Source organism: Podarcis erhardii (genome assembly GCF_964252035.2).
Source record: "Podarcis erhardii genome assembly, chromosome: 12".
NCBI classification, from domain to species: Eukaryota; Metazoa; Chordata; class Lepidosauria; order Squamata; family Lacertidae; genus Podarcis; species Podarcis erhardii.
The window spans coordinates 4,519,982-4,537,076 of NC_138513.1; the positions used below are offsets into that span (position 1 = coordinate 4,519,982).

The 17,095-nt window shown below is 46.3% G+C and overlaps 1 protein-coding gene and 1 long non-coding RNA gene across 2 annotated transcripts in view; both read right to left on the reverse strand.

The window, feature by feature from the left end:
- LOC309326103 overlaps positions 1-17,095 on the reverse strand; it is a 267,454-nt gene that overhangs the window by 158,697 nt on the left and 91,662 nt on the right. The gene's annotated exons all lie outside the window — the stretch shown is intronic.
- Positions 9,068-17,095, reverse strand: part of TMIE (transmembrane inner ear) — a 30,319-nt gene continuing 22,291 nt past the window's right edge. Inside the window, exons 3-4 of the mRNA XM_081834592.1 lie at positions 10,243-10,392; positions 9,068-9,377 (exon numbers count right to left, since the gene is read on the reverse strand). Coding sequence (XP_081690718.1) covers positions 9,271-9,377; positions 10,243-10,392 — 257 coding nt within the window. The 3' untranslated portion in view covers positions 9,068-9,270. The remainder of the gene's footprint in view (positions 9,378-10,242; positions 10,393-17,095) is intronic.

Below are 17,095 nucleotides of genomic sequence, written 5' to 3' on the forward strand. Positions count from 1 at the left end.
TTCCTTTACCTCTGGGCATTCCCACAAGTGTCCTTGTGTTGTAGATTTTCGGAATGGAGATGAACAAATGATACATACTGATAAGGGGACAATGGGGCTTGTCCAAAGAATATCTAGGCCAAAAAAATAAGCTTAGCCCAGAAAAAGCTGCCTGAAGCCTCTGAACCACATTCAATGGGTACAGAGGAGAGGGACCAAGATGATCAAGAGTCTGGAAACCAAGCCTGGTGAGGAACGGTTGAAGGAGTTGGGTATGGTTTGCATGGAAAAGAGGAGGCCAAGAGGAGATTTGAGAACCATCTTCAAATATCTCAAGGCTGTGACATGGGGAAAAGTAGCTTCAAAGTTGTCTTTTCTGTGGTGGTGCTTCATGGGAGATGGACAATCGCAAGGGAATTATCAGTCCTGGTGCTTCAGGTGCTATGTTACCTGGGCAGCCACAGGACAAGTGGCTTGCCAGCAGTACATGTTAAAAGGATCCAGGGCTCTCGGTGGACCACGAGCTGAACATGAGCCCACAGTGTGTTTGGGGGGCAATTCAATCACTGATTTACAAGCTGTAATGTTGTTGTTGTTTAGTCGTTTAGTCATGTCCGGCTCTTCGTGACACTGTCCAACCATCTCGTCCTCTGTCATCCCCTTCTCCTTGTGCCCTCCATCTTTCCCAACATCAGGGTCTTTTCCAGGGAGTCTTCTCTTCTCATGAGGTGGCCAAAGTCTTGGAGCCTCAGCTTCATGATCTGTCCTCCCAGTGAGCACTCAGGGCTGATTTCCTTCAGAATGGAGAGGTTTGATCTTCTTGCAGTCCATGGGACTCTCAAGAGTCTCCTCCAGCACCATAATTCAAAAGCATAAATTATTCGGTGATCAGCCTTCTTTATGGTCCAGCTCTCACTTCCATACATCACTACTGGGAAAACCATAGCTTTAACTATACGGACTTTTGTTGGCAAGGTGATGTCTCTGATTTTTAAGATGCTGTCTAGGTTTGTCATTGCTTTTCTCCCAAGAAGCAGGCGTCTTTTAATTTCGTGACTGCTGTCACCATCTGCAGTGATCATGGAGCCCAAGAAAGTAAAATCTCTCACTGCCTCCATTTCTTCCCCTTCTATTTGCCAGGAGGTGATGGGACCAGTGGCCATGATCTTCGTTTTTTTGATGTTGAGCTTCAGACCATATTTTGCGCTCTCCTCTTTCACCCTCATTAAAAGGTTCTTTAATTCCTCCTCACTTTCTGCCATCAAGGTTGTGTCATCTGCATATCTGAGGTTGTTGATATTTCTTCCGGCAATCTTAATTCCGGCTTGGGATTCATCCAGCCCTGCGTTTCGCATGAAAGAGCATGAAATCACTACAGGACTCCGAGTATATTTCAAGTTGTCTTTCAAATAGAACATGAATTTGTTCCAGTCTTTCAGAAAATAGCACAATATCTCGATGGCACCACAAATAGCTTTGCATGTTACCTTCCAACCAACTCAAATGGGTTTCCACCCACTCCCAATCAACCTATCCTTTTGAGAAATTCATCACAGTCTTACAAAGCCTCATTAAGAGAGAAATGCCCAGTGATTGAAAAGGCAGGTTCACATTTACATCAAAAGGATCCCTAGATTATGACCGTGAGATGGTGATTATCCGGATGACGACAGGTCTATCATTACCTCCAAGTAGTGTCAAGGAACAAAAGGCAACTTAATACACAGTTTCCTAAACTTGGAGGTACACAACTCTCCCACTCCCTGAATTAAATTTGGAGCAGAATGGGAAAACATTTCAGAATCCCATGCCAGTCCAATGCACTGGAGACATACTCAAAAGTACCAGATTTACATATAAGCTAAACAAGCTATAGCTTAGGGCCCCTCTCTCTTGGGACCCCCCCCCCACAATTTCACTATTAATATTGTTGTCGTTTAGTTGTTTAGTCGTATCCAACTTTTCGTGACCCCCTGGACCAGAGCACACCAGGCACTTCTGTCTTCCACTGCCTCCCGCAGTTTGGTCAAACTCATGCTGGTAGCTTCGAGAACACTGTCCAACCATCTCGTCATCTGCCGTCCCTTCTCCTTGTGCCCCCCATCTTTCCCAACATCAGGGTCTTTTCCACAGTAGCTTCCAGAACACTGTCCAAGCATCCCGTCATCTGCCGTCCCTTCTCCTTGTGCCCTCCATCTTTCCCAACATCAGGGTCTTTTCCAGGGAGTCTTCTCTTCTCATGAGGTGACCAAAGTCTTGGAGCCTCAGCTTCAGGATCTGTCCTTCCAGTGAGCACTCAGGGCTGATTTCCTTCAGAATGGAGAGGTTTGATCTTCTTGCAGTCCATGGGACTCTCAAGAGTCTCCTCCAGCACCACAATTCAAAAGCATCCATTCTTCGGCGATCAGCCTTCTTTATGGTCCAGCTCTCACTTCCATACATCACTACTGGGAAAACCATAGATTTAACTATTTCAGTTCAGCAATTACTTTGATAAAATACATATTTTGTTATGTGCAAACTATAAAACTATTAAAGGGAAAGGGAAAGGGACCCCTGACCATTAGGTCCAGTCGTGGACGATTCTGGGGTTGCGGCGCTCATCTCGCTCTATAGGCCAAGGGAGTTGGCGTACAGCTTCTGGGTCATGTGGCCAGCATGACTAAGCCGCTTCTGGTGAACCAGAGCAGTGCATGGAAACGCTGTTTCCCTTCCTGCCACAGCTGAACCTATTTATCTACTTGCACTGGTGTGCTTTCAAACTGCTAGGTTGGCAGGAGCAGGGACCAAGCAACGGGAGCTCATCCCACCGCAGGGATTCGAACCGCTGACCTTCTGATTGGCAAGCCCTAGGCTCTGTGATTTAACACACAGCGCCACCCGCATCCCTAGATAACTCTTAGGTCCATAAATTACCACATAGAATATATTGATTATTTTTGGTTGACAAAGGACAGTTGGACATATAAAGGGCCCCATTACCTTCAGTTAGCTTAGGGCCTCATCAAACGTAAATCCGGCCCTGGCTGTGTCACTTTTCAAAAGAAAATGTACTTTCAATTTGCCTGAAACTGACAGGTTGAAAACACCCCTGTCCAGAAAGGATAGAGATAAAGTTAGAATAGCAGTTTCATGTCTTTTATTCCAGAGAGAAATGTGATGGCTCTCCCAAAGAAATAGGATGCATCCCCGAAAGGGATTTGCATAACATTTGCATGTATTTATCTGAACGTCCAGATGCAATTTTAGAAATAATTACCATGATTTAAATAGAAACGCCAGATCGTTCACCCTAGTAGGGAATAAGATTGTGACTAGGTTGCCTGTCACTGTTGACGGATAATTTCTAATCAGCACCCCCTCAACGCCCCCCTTTTAAGGGTTCTTTAAGCCAGACTTGGACCAGGACAAACAGAGCACTCCAGACAGGGCTGTCAGATTCAGATTTTAAAAAAGCTGTAGTGGTTGGGCTGAACACTAGGAGAATTTCTGTTGTCATTCTTCTATTCACCCTTTATGACATAGATGGAATTAAGACACATATAAAAAAAAGTTATTGTAATGGTTCTAAGGGGGTTGCTCATGCGTAAGTTGCCGCCACTCTTGGCTTGGTTGCCTGGTTGAACCCTTTCTGTCTGGACAGCCCTTCTCTTCGTGGCTGTCTCAGTCGCTGGCAGAATCCGTCAGTGGGCGTTTCTTAAACTTCTTCCAGCAAAAAAGCTCTTTGACGCCAAGTCTCCTCCTACTCTCCCTGCGCGGAAGTCTTCTGCGCAGGGAGGGTGTGGGCAGCGGAGGACCCGTGCTCTCCCCACTGGTCTCCGTTGAAGAGTCCTGGAGCCTTTTCTCCGATTCCCCCATCTGCCCCCCTTCTCTCCTGGTGTTACGTTGATTTCCTTCCCCGGCAGCTGGGCTGCCTCTCTCCCTGCTGGGACCCTCTCCGGAATCCCTCTGGAGCCATCCCTCCGCCTCTGTCTCTGATGGCAGTTCCCTGACAGTTATGAAAATGCTTAAAAAAAAAAAAAAAGTTTTGAAAAATATATTGCATTTTCCGTAGCTCGCCATCGCCACCCAGTGGCACATCTGTATAATGCACTTTGCAACAGGCTTAAAACTTTCTATTTGCAGCTGTATAGCTGAGTCCCCAGAGAGTTCTAACAGGGTAGAAAATGGGGACAGAACGTTGAAGTTCACTACATTCTGTTTAATAATAGAGCGTCTTTATTTGGTTGGGTCATGCTTAGTAGGTTTCACACACACACACACACACACACACACACACACACACACCCCGAGAAAATGACGTGCATTCCATTCTGATGACCGAGTCTTTTAGCTGGTGTTAAGGTTGCATTCATTCTTAAGGAACCTATCCATTCTTAAGGAAATCAGCCCTGAGTGATCAATGGAAGGACAGATCCTGAAGCTGAGGCTCCAATACTCTGGCCACCTCATGAGAAGAGAAGACTCCCTGGAAAAGACCCTGATGCTGGGAAAGATGGAGGGCACAAGGAGAAGGGGAAGGCAGAGGACGAGATGGTTGGACAGTGTTCTCGAAGCTACCAGCATGAGTTTGACCAAACTGCGGGAGGCAGTGGAAGACAGGAGTGCCTGGCGTGCTCTGGTCCAGGGGGTCACGAAGAGTTGGACACAACTAAACGACTAAACAACAAGGCGGCGTTCGAATCAATCAGAATCCACTCGTTTCCCCCTGGCATCACAAACAATTTTGAGTTTCTTGTGGTGGAATATTTAACTGGCAACACGCCTCCATTTCCCTGCATTCTCTCTCGTTAATCGCAGACATTGATTGACAAGTCCCAGAAGTAGAGGTTTCAATACTCTTCCTCCCCCACTCTTCCCACAACGCAGATCAACATCTTGATTGCCTCTAAGGAGAATGTGCAACTTTGAAATTGCAATTTTCATCCAAAAAGCTCAAACAGGTGCCTTACTCCCCCGCCCCCGCCAAATGGGTGTTCTGCTTTCACCAGCGATAAACATGTGAATATTCATTACTTTCCAAACTACAAAAAAAGCTGGATTTTTATTTTATTTTTCTGCATCTCACACACAGAGAAAAAGCGTTTGAAACTGAAATGAGAATGTATGAAGAGTAATGAAATCCCCTCTATACAAGATTGGATCCAAAAGCTGACAGAATATGCCGAATTAGATGGTCTATCAGAAAAAAATAAAGAATAAATTGAAACAGGAATTTGTTTCAAAATGGGAAGTTTTCAAAGAATATCTGAAAAATAAATATCGTAGTTTAAATTCTGTTGCAGCATTCAAGGAACTTCAGTAATAGTTGCAAGGTAGATATAAGAAATTAGATATATTCAGAATAAGTTTAATTATGATGAAAGTGTGTATTGGCAATAAGAAATATGAAATTGAAATATGGAATAGACGGGAGGTTGGGTCTTTAGTGTTAAGACCAGTATATGTTTTATTGTTTGCTAAGAAAATTATGTGTCTATGGTTATTCTTGTGTATAATTTGGTATTTGTGTTTTTTTTTCTTTCTTTTTCTTGCTGTATCAATAATGTATGAAGACTTGGGGATGAAATGGATGCATTAAGGCATACATATTGCTATAGGATAGGGTAGGGTTTGATGATATATTGGGGTCCCTTCAGGCCTGTGGTTTTACGTCTGTAAGATGGGCATCCGTGGTAGAAAGAACCGGCTGAAGTGAACGGACCATTCTTTCTGTTAAGTTACTGGCCATAGCCTATCAGGCATCCTTTTAACATGTCTAAAGAGTTGCTCAAGTTCAAAGAATCAAAGAGCTAGCGATATATTCAGAAGGAGAGGACATCATTTAAATTGGAGCTTCTACAGATGTCAGAGTTAGAATCAGGGGTAGGTCAGCAGGAAAAAACAATAAATCACTTGAGGCCAAGGAAATTAAATCTTTATTCAAGGAAACAAACAACGGCTCAGGCCTGGTGGTCTCAGCAACACTGATGATGATGATGATGATGATGATGATGATGATGATAATAATAATAATAATAATAATAATAATAATAATAATAATTTATTATTTGTACCCCACCCATCTGGCTGGGTTTCCCCAGCCACTCTGGGCGGCTTCCACAGAAACCAAAAAAACACTAAAATATCACACATTAAAAACTTCCCTGAACAGGGCTGCCTAAAGATGTCTTCTGAATGTCGGGTAGTTGTTTATTGCTTTGACATCTGATGGGAGGGCGTTCCACAGGGCAGGCGCCACTACCGAGAAGGCCCTCTGCCTGGTTCCCCGTAGCTTTGCTTCTCGCTGGGAGGGAACCACCAGAAGGCCCTCAGAGCTGGACCTCAGCGTCCGAGCAGAACGATGGGGGTGGAGATGCTCCTTCAGGTATACTGGACCTTTGAGGCCGTTTAGGGCTTGAAAGGTCAGCACCAACACTTTGAATTGTGCTCGGAAACGTACTGGGAGCCAATGCAGATCTATCAGAACCGGTGTTATGTGGTCTCGGCAGCCACTCCCAGTCACCTGTCTAGCTGCTGCATTCTGGATTAGTTGTAGTTTCCGGGTCACCTTCAAAGCTAGCCCCACGTAGAGCGCACTGCAGTAGTCCAAGCGGGAGATAACTAGAGCATGCACCACTCTGGCGAGACAGGCGAGACAGAGACTAGGAGGTCTCGCCCCAATAAAACAGTTGCAAGGACTGAATATCCCTGCTGTCCCTGTGTCCACTAGGACCCCTCCTCTGCAGGGTCTTAGCTACACAGTCTCAAGCTGCGTCTGAGCACAACTGTAATAATCTCTGGCAGCCAAGCAAGTATTGACTCTCTGGCCGTTTTATGTACATTTATTTACAACCAAACACATCCAGAGCATGGCTTCCTGCCTCCTCACATTGACGATAGTTGGTCAGTCTGAATCTTTGCCCCTCCCACAGCAGGAAGGATGCCAAATTTCCACCTTTCCCCTCTTGGCCTTCCATAGCCCTCTGATCTTATCCAGTCTCCTAGAACGGGGACTGAGAGACTGGCCTTCACCCTCCCCATTTTCACTTGACACAGTCTCAGACCTTTGCCTATCTGCTGGTTGCCTAGCGTCACTCTGACTGCCATCCACCTCTTCCTCTTCTTGAGAGCTAACAGTGTCTATCTTGAGAAGGGGGGTTGAACAGCCAGCTCTGATTTGCAGAGTCAGTCTCTCTTTCACTTAGCTCAATTTCTGAGTCTGACTCTTTTGGGTCAAGCAAAGGCATGAGGTTTGCATAGCTATGTGCAGAGGACGAAAACGGTATTTGAAGACCCTGCCTTTGGGTGGTGGTGGGGAAATCCCTCTTTTGCCCCCCCCCAGCTCACTTCTTCGGTGGGGGCTTCTTGGCTGGAGGCTTGGGGGTCCCACTGCCTTGCCCCCCTCCCTTGGCACCGCCAGCTTTGGGGGTCCCAGGCCCTTGCCCCCCTCCCTTGGCACCGCCAGCTTTGGGGGTCCCAGGCCCTTGCCCCCCTCCCTTGGCACCGCCAGCTTTGGGGGTCCCAGGCCCTTGCCCCCCTCCCTTGGCACCGCCAGCTTTGGGGGTCCCAGGTCCTTGCCTACCTCCCTTGGCACCACCAGCTTTGGGGGTCCCAGGCCCTTGCCCCCCTCCCTTGGCAGCACCACCAGCTCTGGGGCCCCCACCTCCCTTGGCCCCAGCTCCCTTGGGGTTCCCAGCCCCTTTCCCCCCTCCCTTGGCACCGCCCCCCTTGGGCTTGTCCTTGCCCCCACCCTCCTCTTCCCCTTTCTTCTTCTCGTCTTCCTTCTCCGCGTCTTTCTTGTTTCCCCCCTTCTTCTTCCCCTCTTTCCCCCCTTTCTCTTCCTTCTGGGACTCCTCCCCCTCCTCTCCTTCCTTCTTCTTTGACTTCTTCTCGTCCTTCTTCTTCTTCTTAGCATCAACCTTTCCAGAGACCGTGGGCACCTCCTCCTCTTCCTCTTTCTTTTCCCCGGGAGTCGCAGCTGTCAAGGAAGGACCAGAGAGAGAGAGAAAGAGAGAGAGAGAGAGAGAGAGCAAAAATGAAAACTCTTACACAAAAAACAAACAACCCCCCACCTAAATCCTAAATTGTTTTTTTTTTAATTTTTATTAACAATTTCAACATAACAAATTATCAAAACAAATCATCTTCATTATCCCCCCCCCTTTTCCCACCTCCCACCTCCCCAGCAAACCCTTCCCCCTAAGACTTCCTTCAGCTCCTCTCTCTGATTTCTCTACCCATATTAATTTCTGCATATTGTAAAATTGGGGCATGGGTGGGGCTGTGGATTAAACCACAGAGCCTAGGACTTGCCGATCAGCAGGTCGGTGGTTCAAATCCCTGCGACGGGTGAGCTCCCATTGCTCGGTCCCTGCTCCTGCCAACCTAGCAGTTCAAAAGCACGAAGTGCAAGTAGATAAATAGGTACCGCTCCGGCGGGAAGGTAAACGGCATTTCCGTGCGCTGCTCTGGTTCGCCAGAAGCGGCTTAGCTTAGTCATGCTGGCCACATGACCCGGAAGCTGTATGCCAGCTCTCTCGGCCAGTAAAGCGAGATGAGCGCCGCAACCCCAGAGTCAGCCACGACTGGACCTAATGGTCAGGGGTCCCTTTACCCTTTACCTTTAAGCTACTGAAGGTAATGGGGCCCTTTATATGTCCAGCTGTCCTTTGTCAGCAACAAATTGTCACTGTTTCTTGTGTTGAATATATGATTTATTGAATATTTACAGATCAATTGTAAACAGATAAAAACATTGGCATGATTATTGTAATAACCTGCAGTTTCGTAAGAGTTTATATTTAAACTAGATACTGTAATTAAATGAGCAAATTAAGATTTTAATTCCAGCAGAGGCTAGGTACGTCTTCTTCTTTTCTTTGGTGAGGTTCCTACTTCATGCAAGCCATTTGAATGGGAATGCTTTCCTTTCGCAAGATGAATTTCCGGTTAAAAGCTAATGCTAGTGTTCCAGACGGCTGGAGACCTTTTGTTGAAGCTTGGCAGGTTTTTTGTTTTAAAGCAAATTAAATTGACTGCAATCTGAAGGGAGCGTCACTGAGTTCAATAGAGCTACGGGATTGCTGAATAAATTTACGCAGCCTGCTTCCGTGGCTGGAATATCCTCTTTATGTAGCGAGCAAGAGAGAAACGGGAAGAGGAAAACGGCAGAATCAGAGAAGGAAGATCTGGAAGGAGGAGGTTGAAAGCAGAGGGAGGCGGCAGAATCTCAAAAGTCTCTACAGCAGAATCCTTCTCCAAAGAAAAACGAGAACAAGCCAAAGGGAAGTCATAGGCAGAGGGTGCCCCCTAGTGGATCGGCAGTGCTATTTCGTCTTCCTCTTTCACCACCGACAGAGAACTTAGAGGAAGGGAGTCGACTTGCCCAGAGAGAGTTGGGAGGTTTTCAGTGGAGCCTGAAAGGGGCAGAGAATCAGAAAAGGATATAAGAGAGAATGAGAGAGGGATAGAGAACTGTGCAACAGCAAAGGGAAGGGAAATGAAGGAGAACCTTTGAGGACCAGCGACATGCTTAGACTTGAAATATTATTATTACCATCAACACCATTATTTGTATACAGTGGTACCTCGGGTTACATATGCTTCAGGTTACATACACTTCAGGTTACAGACTCCGCTAACCCAGAAATAGTACCTCGGGTTAAGAACTTTGCTTCAGGACGAGAACAGAAATTGCACGGCGGCAGTGGGAAGCCCCATTAGCTAAAGTGGTGCTTCAGGTTAAGAACAGTTTCAGGTTAAGAACGGACCTCCGGAACAAATTAAGTACTTAACCCGAGGTACCACTGTACTGCTCTCCAGCCACAGATAGCGATACGGTTCACAATGCAAAAAAAAAGATAAAAAAACCACACAAAATGCATGACAAAAACAAGAACAAAAACAAACCAATAAGGGGATGGAATGTAGCAGGTGAACACACACACATACACACAACACACCCTGCACACAACAGTGTTTGAATTATGAAAGGAAAGGCACGGAAGTGTCGCTGACAAGTCCCACCAAATCACACACATAAACGCCATCTCTACAAAGTGTAGGAATAACACATGTAGTTTAGTGGTGAATTTTGGACCCAATGGAGAGGTAAAAGATTTGGATTAAAGATGGAAGAAAGGGTTAACATTGGGACCCACAAAGGGGAGGAGGGAAGTCCACGAGATTCCTTGGGATCTTGTCTTTATGACCTATGATAGATGACTGTAAAATTTTAATCTGAAAAACCAAATAATAATAATAATATTAATAATAAACTACCTCCTGGGATCTCGGTGAGCTCATTGAGTGGAGGCACGGTATCCAGCTTGTCTGCGTAGGTCTTGGCAGCCTGGCGTTTGGCGTAGCGAGCCTCAATCTCCTTCTTGGTCCGAGGAATACGGCATTTGAAGATGCAGCACAGAGTGATGACTGCAGGCAGCGAGAAAGACAAGGGGGAGTTTAGCACGGGCTGCAAGGGGTTAAAACCGCACAGCAGCTGGTGGGGAGAGGAAGACTGTAGGTCACACTCAACAGAAGACTATCTAGCCTCTTTTTGGAGAGCTCAAAAGAGTCTGGGCAAGGGATTCACCTGCCAAACTAATCTTCTCGAAAAGGGAAAGGGAAAGGACCCCTCGGGACGCAGGTGGCGCTGTGGTCTAAACCACTGAGCCTCTTGGGCTTGCCAATCGGAAGGTTGGCAGTTCGAATCCCTGCAACGGGGTGAGCTCCCATTGCTCAGTCCCAGCTCCTGCCAACCCAGCAGTTCGAAAGCACACAGTGCAAAGTCACTTCCACCCTACAGAGGAGGTGGGATTGCGAGCATCATGGCCCCAACACGTGCATGGCGGCTGAAGCCCAGCCCCCACACGATTGGGGGAATCCCCAGCTGCGTCACCCCCTGGCCAGTCAATTGGCTGGCTTTGGGGACGTGGCCTGCCCAATTTTAAATGCAAGCGCAGCCAGGGATATCCCTCTTTTGCCGCTTCCAGCTGCTCCGGTTTCCCACCCTCCCGCCCTTTAAGGTTGTTGTTCCTTGACCTTGCTATGGACCTCGGTTGGTCGCCATTGAGGGGCTTGGTAGGAATTTTTCCACTTGGCAAATTGGCACCAGCCGCTTGGTTTTCAGCTGCCTCGTAGCAAATCGTCACAACTTCCTCGGTATTGGCGGTTAGGCATTGGCATTGTTCAGTAGATAGAAGAGGAGAGGTTGCGCCATCACCTGCCCCACATATTGAAGGGAAGTCCGATAAAGGATTCCGGGGGGTGTGGCTCTGTCCGAAGCCTGGGGAGGTGAGGGCCTAAGGCATACCCCCTATCGGTGACCCCCAGGGGAGTTCCTAGTTGATGTGCATCAGCAGGACTCCCCCTACTGGTGGTTAACCCTTCCCGGACTTCAAGTGCACGGGCTGAAGTTGAATATAGTCTGTTAGGACCAATGCCTAAGCCAATACTGCTCATCACCTGTAACCAATAAAGGTGTGGCCTTATTTAGCCCATTAACCTTAAATAATTGTGTCATGTGTCTTTATTTCCACTGGGGGGGGGCGGGAACTCGCCCCGCAAGTAGATAAATAGGTACCACTCCCGTGGGAAGGTAAACGGCATTTCCGTGCACTGCTCTGTTTCGCCAGAAGCGGTTTAGTCATGCTGGCCACATGACCCGGAAAAACTGTCTGCGAACAAACGCCGGCTCCCTCGGCCAGTAAAGCGAGATGAGCGCCACAACCCCAGAGTCGTTCGCGACTGGACTTAACTGTCAGGGGTCCTTTACCTTTACCTTTAAAGGACCCCTAGATGGTTAAGTCCTGTCAAAGGTGACTATGGGGTTGTAGTGCTCATCCCGCTTTCAGGCCGTGGGAGCTGGTGTTTGTCCGCAGACAGCTTTCCGGATCATGTGGCCAGCAGGACTAAACCGCTTCTCTTCTGAGTCTGCAGTGCTATGACTCTAAAATCAAGGGTGGGAAAGCCTCTTTCAGAGGCATTCAGAATTTCAGGAGCCAGAGGCAAAAGGGAGCAGAGCTATGGGTGCGAATTCTACCTTTGCAAAACGGTTTACAACCATGCAAAAGCCAGAGGTTTCTCGACAGGCTTGTGCCCATTTTCCACCCAGGCAATCTAGAGGCATTTTAAGCAACTGGAATGTGTTGACCCCGTGAACTGTCCCACAATGCATTTTCCACCGATATTCTTTAGAGGAAGGCACTTAAAAAGCAAGCAGGGCGTGTAAGGTAAGCTTCTCCTCCTAAGGCAGTTTATAGAAATACACCTTGAAGATTTTTTTGTAAAGCCTCCTTGCAGGTAGAAATCTAGCACCTCAGGGAGAGGAGTCCAGGTTCCCCTGACATGCTCATTCTGCAGAGAACTCTTCCTCAACCCCTAGTGAACAGCGTTCAAGCATATTTAAGAAAACTAAATATATCAAACAGCTTCTGGCAGTAATATACTCTGCTGCCCTTTTATGACCGGATGAAACTGAGCTTTCAACCAAGACGAAAATGAGGGCTCATTCCTCAGATAAGAGGCATGAACCATCTCCAGAGAAATTAAAACCCTCAGTTCTAGCTTTCTGTTAGTGGACAATCATTTATTTCTCCCTTCTGAAAATCTATTTCAAGCCCTCCTTTATGGGCACAGATCTTTCAGTGTGTTGAAGGCGATCACTGCCTCCTTTAGTTCTCTGGCAAAGCTTGTTTAAGCTTCAGAGCCTGTGTATGTTAAGGATTCCCTTCACTGAAATGCACACCGTGATAACAGAGGGAAGAGATCCCCTGAGCACGTGCAGAGTGCCTTTCGCCGACGGCTGAGAAACCCCAAGCAGCTCTGCCCCATCTGGGATTAACATATCCAGGAAAGTTAAGGAGGATCTCAGTGTCCGATGTGTGGGGTAATGAGAAGCCTCAACTTGGGAGGTGAAAAGAAGGAGGCAGGAGAGGATGAAAAATGAGGAACGGATCGGGCAGGAAGGAAATGATAGAGCATTTGCTATCGTTCAGCAACGATGGGATTGGAAACCATAAATTAGAGGAAGTTAAAAATAAAATTAAAAGCCTTGCTGCGAGCTGAGGAGACAAGATAGCAAAGCATTTAATCAGCCTTTAAGGAAGGATGCGGTTGTCCTAACAAATGAAAATGTCATCCCATGATTAATTAAGTGGGTGATTTCTGCAGATCTATTCCCATGCTATACAGTGGTACCTTGGTTCTCAAGCGCCTTGGTACTCAAACAGCTTGGAACCCGAACGCTGCAAACACGGAAGTAAGTGTTCCGGTTTGCAAACTTTTTTCCGAAGTTTGAGTGTTACACTGAGGTCTGTTTTTGCTATTTATTTTTCATTTTTGCGGCTCTTTTTTGTTTTTGTGACTGTGTGCAACCCAGTTCAGCTACTGATGGATTGGTTGTGTGCCTACAATACATTGTCTATTGCTTTCATTTTAAGGATCAATGGTCTCATTAGAAGATGGGTAGGCAAACTAAGGCCTGGGGGCCGGATCCGACCCAATCGCTTTCTAAATCCAGCCCGCAGACGGTCCGAGAATCAGCATGTTTTTACATGAGTATAATGTGTCTTTTTATTTAAAATGCATCTCTGGGTTATTTGTGGAGCCTGCCTGGTGTTTTTACATGAGTAGAATGTGTGCTTTTATTCAAAATGCATCTCTGGATTATTTGTGGGACATAGGAATTTGTTCATTCCCCCCCCCCCTTTCAAAATATAGTCCAGCCCCCTCACAAGGTCTGAGGGACAGTGGACTGGCCCCCTGCTGAAAAAGTTTGCTGACCCCTACGTTAGACAGTAAAATCCATGTTAAATTGCTGTTTTAGGGGTTGTTTTTAAAAGTCTGGAACAGAGTAATCCCTTTGGCATTACTTTCTACGGGAAAGGACGCCTTGGTTTTGGAACGCTTTGGTTTTGGAATGGATTAAGTTTGAGAACCAAGGTACCACAGTGGTACCTCGGGTTACATACACTTCAGGTTACATACGCTTCAGGTTACACACTCCACTAAGCCAGAAATAGTGCTTCAGGTTAAGAACTTTGCTTCAGGATAAGAACAGAAATCGGGCTCCGGTGGCACGGCGGCAGCAGGAGGCCCCATTAGCTAAAGTGGTGCTTCAGGTGCTTCAGGTTAAGAACAGTTTCAGGTTAAGTACAGACCTGCGGAACGAATTAAGTACTTAACCCGAAGTACCACTGTAGTTTGAAAACCTCTCAGAAAGCTTGGATGCTTAATCACCGTTCAGAGACGGGGTTTTGTGTCCTGGGTGGCTGTTGTGCTTCTTGCGAACGGTGGCAGCTGGAGGCTGCATTAGCTAAAGTGGTTCTTCAGGTTAAGAACAGTTTCAGGTTAAGAACAGACCTCCGGAACAAATTAAGTTCTTCACCCGAGGTACCACTGTAATTCCCTTGCAATTGTCAGTCTGTCTGCCGTATGAAACGGAAAAGACTACCGTATTTTTTGCTCTATAAGATGCACCAGACCACAAGACACACCTAGTTTTGGGAGGAGGAAAACAAGAAATAATATATTCTGAATCTCAGAAGCCAGAACAGCAAGAGGGATCGCTGTGCAGTGAAAGCAGCAATCCCTCTTGCTGTTCTGGCTTCTGGGATAGCTGCGTAGCCTGCATTCGCTCCATAAGACGCACACACATTTCCCCTTACTTTTTAGGAGGGAAAAAGTGAGTCTTATAGAGCAAAAAATACAGTACATTGAAGCCCTCCCCCTTTCTAGCTGCTAGGCAAGAGGGTGGTTTTAAAATAGAAAGATTAGATTAGATTAGATTAGATTAGATTAGATTAGATTAGATTAGATTAGATAGATGATAGATAGATAGATAGATAGATAGATAGATAGATAGATAGATAGATAGATAGATAGATGATAGATAGATAGACAGGCAAACAGATAGAAGCTTGAAAGCTCTGGTCACTTTCACCATCCAAAACAGTGGTGCTTATTTAACGGTGCAAATCCTCTCCACACCAAACACAGGCTCTGTTCCTTCCTACTTCAGATGCCAGCGGTGAAATTAGAGCCATAATGCTGGAACAGTGCATCCTAGCGTGGATTTAATGGCCCGAGCAATTGAATGTTTGCCATTTTAAAGTGCCCGTGACAGCGCACATTTCTCTCCCCAGGAATCGAATCCCCTGCTCCTTTACAAACGTAAAAACCCATCAAGCTAAACATGCAGGGAGTGGTAAAACAAGGAAAATACTCAAAGGTAATAATAATAATACGCCTTCACTGGAGGTTTATAAGCAGAGGTTGGATGGCATCAATGCCAGGGTTTCTTTAGCTGTGATGATGATAATGATAATGATAATGATAATGATAATGATAATAATAATAATTATTTATACCCCACCCATCTGGCTGGGCTTCTCCAGCCACTCTGGGTGGCTTCCAACAAAATATTAAAATACAGTAATGCATCAAACTTTAAAAGCTTCCCTAAACAGGGCTGCCTTGCATTCTTCTTTCTTTGATGATCCCTCATAGCCGAGTAAGATTGTCTTCCATAAACACGGTTTTAACAATGAGTCCGTAAGTGACTGTGGAGGTCAATTCTGGATCCACACGTCCTTCCACAGTGGGGACATTGGTTTCCGGGTGAGAGTTGATCACGGTGTGGATTTGCCCAACATGCCTTCCTCTTAGCACGTTTCTCCCTTGCGTCCTGAGTTCGAGTGTCTTCAAAGCCCATGACACCTTTGGGAAAGGCTGTTCTCCAACTGGAGCGCTCGCAGGCCAGTGTTTCCCAGTTGTTGGTGTTTATAATACCTTTTTTAAGATTTGCCTTGAGACAGTCTTTAAACCTCTTTTGTTGACCACCAGCATTACGCTTTCCATTTTTAAGTTCAGAATAGAGTGTTTGCTTTGGAAGACGATCATCAGGCATCCGCACAACCTGACCAGTCCAACGAAGTTGATGTTGAAGAATCATTGCTTCCACACTGGTGATCTTTGCTTCTACCAGTACACTGATATTAGTTCGTCTGTCTTCCCAAGTGATGCATAAAATTTTTCGGAGACACCGTTGACACAATCTTTCGAGGAGTTGGAGATGGTGTTTATAAGTGGTCCATGTTTCACAAGCATACAGTAAGGTTGGTAGTACAATAGCTTTGTCAACAAGCATTTTGGTTTCCCTGCGAATGTCCCAGTCCTCAAACACTCTGCGCTTCAATCGGGAGAAAGCTGCACTCACAGAGCTCAGGCGATGCTGGATTTTAGCATCAATGTCGGCCTTTGTGGATGATGGGCTTGGACTAGATGATTTTGGGGGGTGCCCTTCCAACTCTACAATTCTATGATTCTACAGGCAAAAGCCAGCCCACCCTTACTCTAAAATGATCCAGATCCTATCAACTCCTTCTTTTCATCATAGGCTGCAGAGATCGGGAAGTTCCCTGGATTATCAAATTCTTTCTTTCCTGAAATCCTTCAGAAAACAGCATGAATCACTCCTAAACAATGTTTGACCTGCCTCTTCCTATCTGAGCAAAGGTCTTAGGACAATCTCTGCATACCAACCCAGATATGTAGACTATTTGCATGCGTTTCAAGCTGCTCTTAGCTTATCGCTGATTTAAACGGCCATTCGCATGCTTTAAAAAGCTGTTTTCCACTCTTTTTACGCATGGTTTTATTGCTTTAAGCTTAGGCACAGACTACCTGAAGGACGGTGCAAAACGAACAAGGCTCTGAGGTGTTCAGAGACCCTCATAGGAATGCTTGGTGGGGAACACAGGAAGGGGTCCTTTACCTGGCTGGGTTTTCTGTGAATCTACACCTCTACTGCTGCCTTCAGAGGTCTTTGATCTCCTCCACCAGAATTAGGGTTTGGTCATCCCATGAATGGTCAAAGAACAGCCCCTTTCTCGGATCCCGCCTTCAGGAAAACTTCAAAGCATTTCAGGGATGAAGATAAGCCGTGAAATTTCTTGCCTTATCTCCCTGCTCTGAACTGAAACCAGGACCTCTCAGGCCAGACAGGCCTGTTTCAAGAATTTCTTAGCCCTCCAGATCTGATGCTGGGCAAATCCTGGTTATGCATTCTGGAGGAAGGAACTCTGCGTTCAGCCAAAGAGCCACCTTTTTTCACCCACAAAGTCCTGCCATTTAT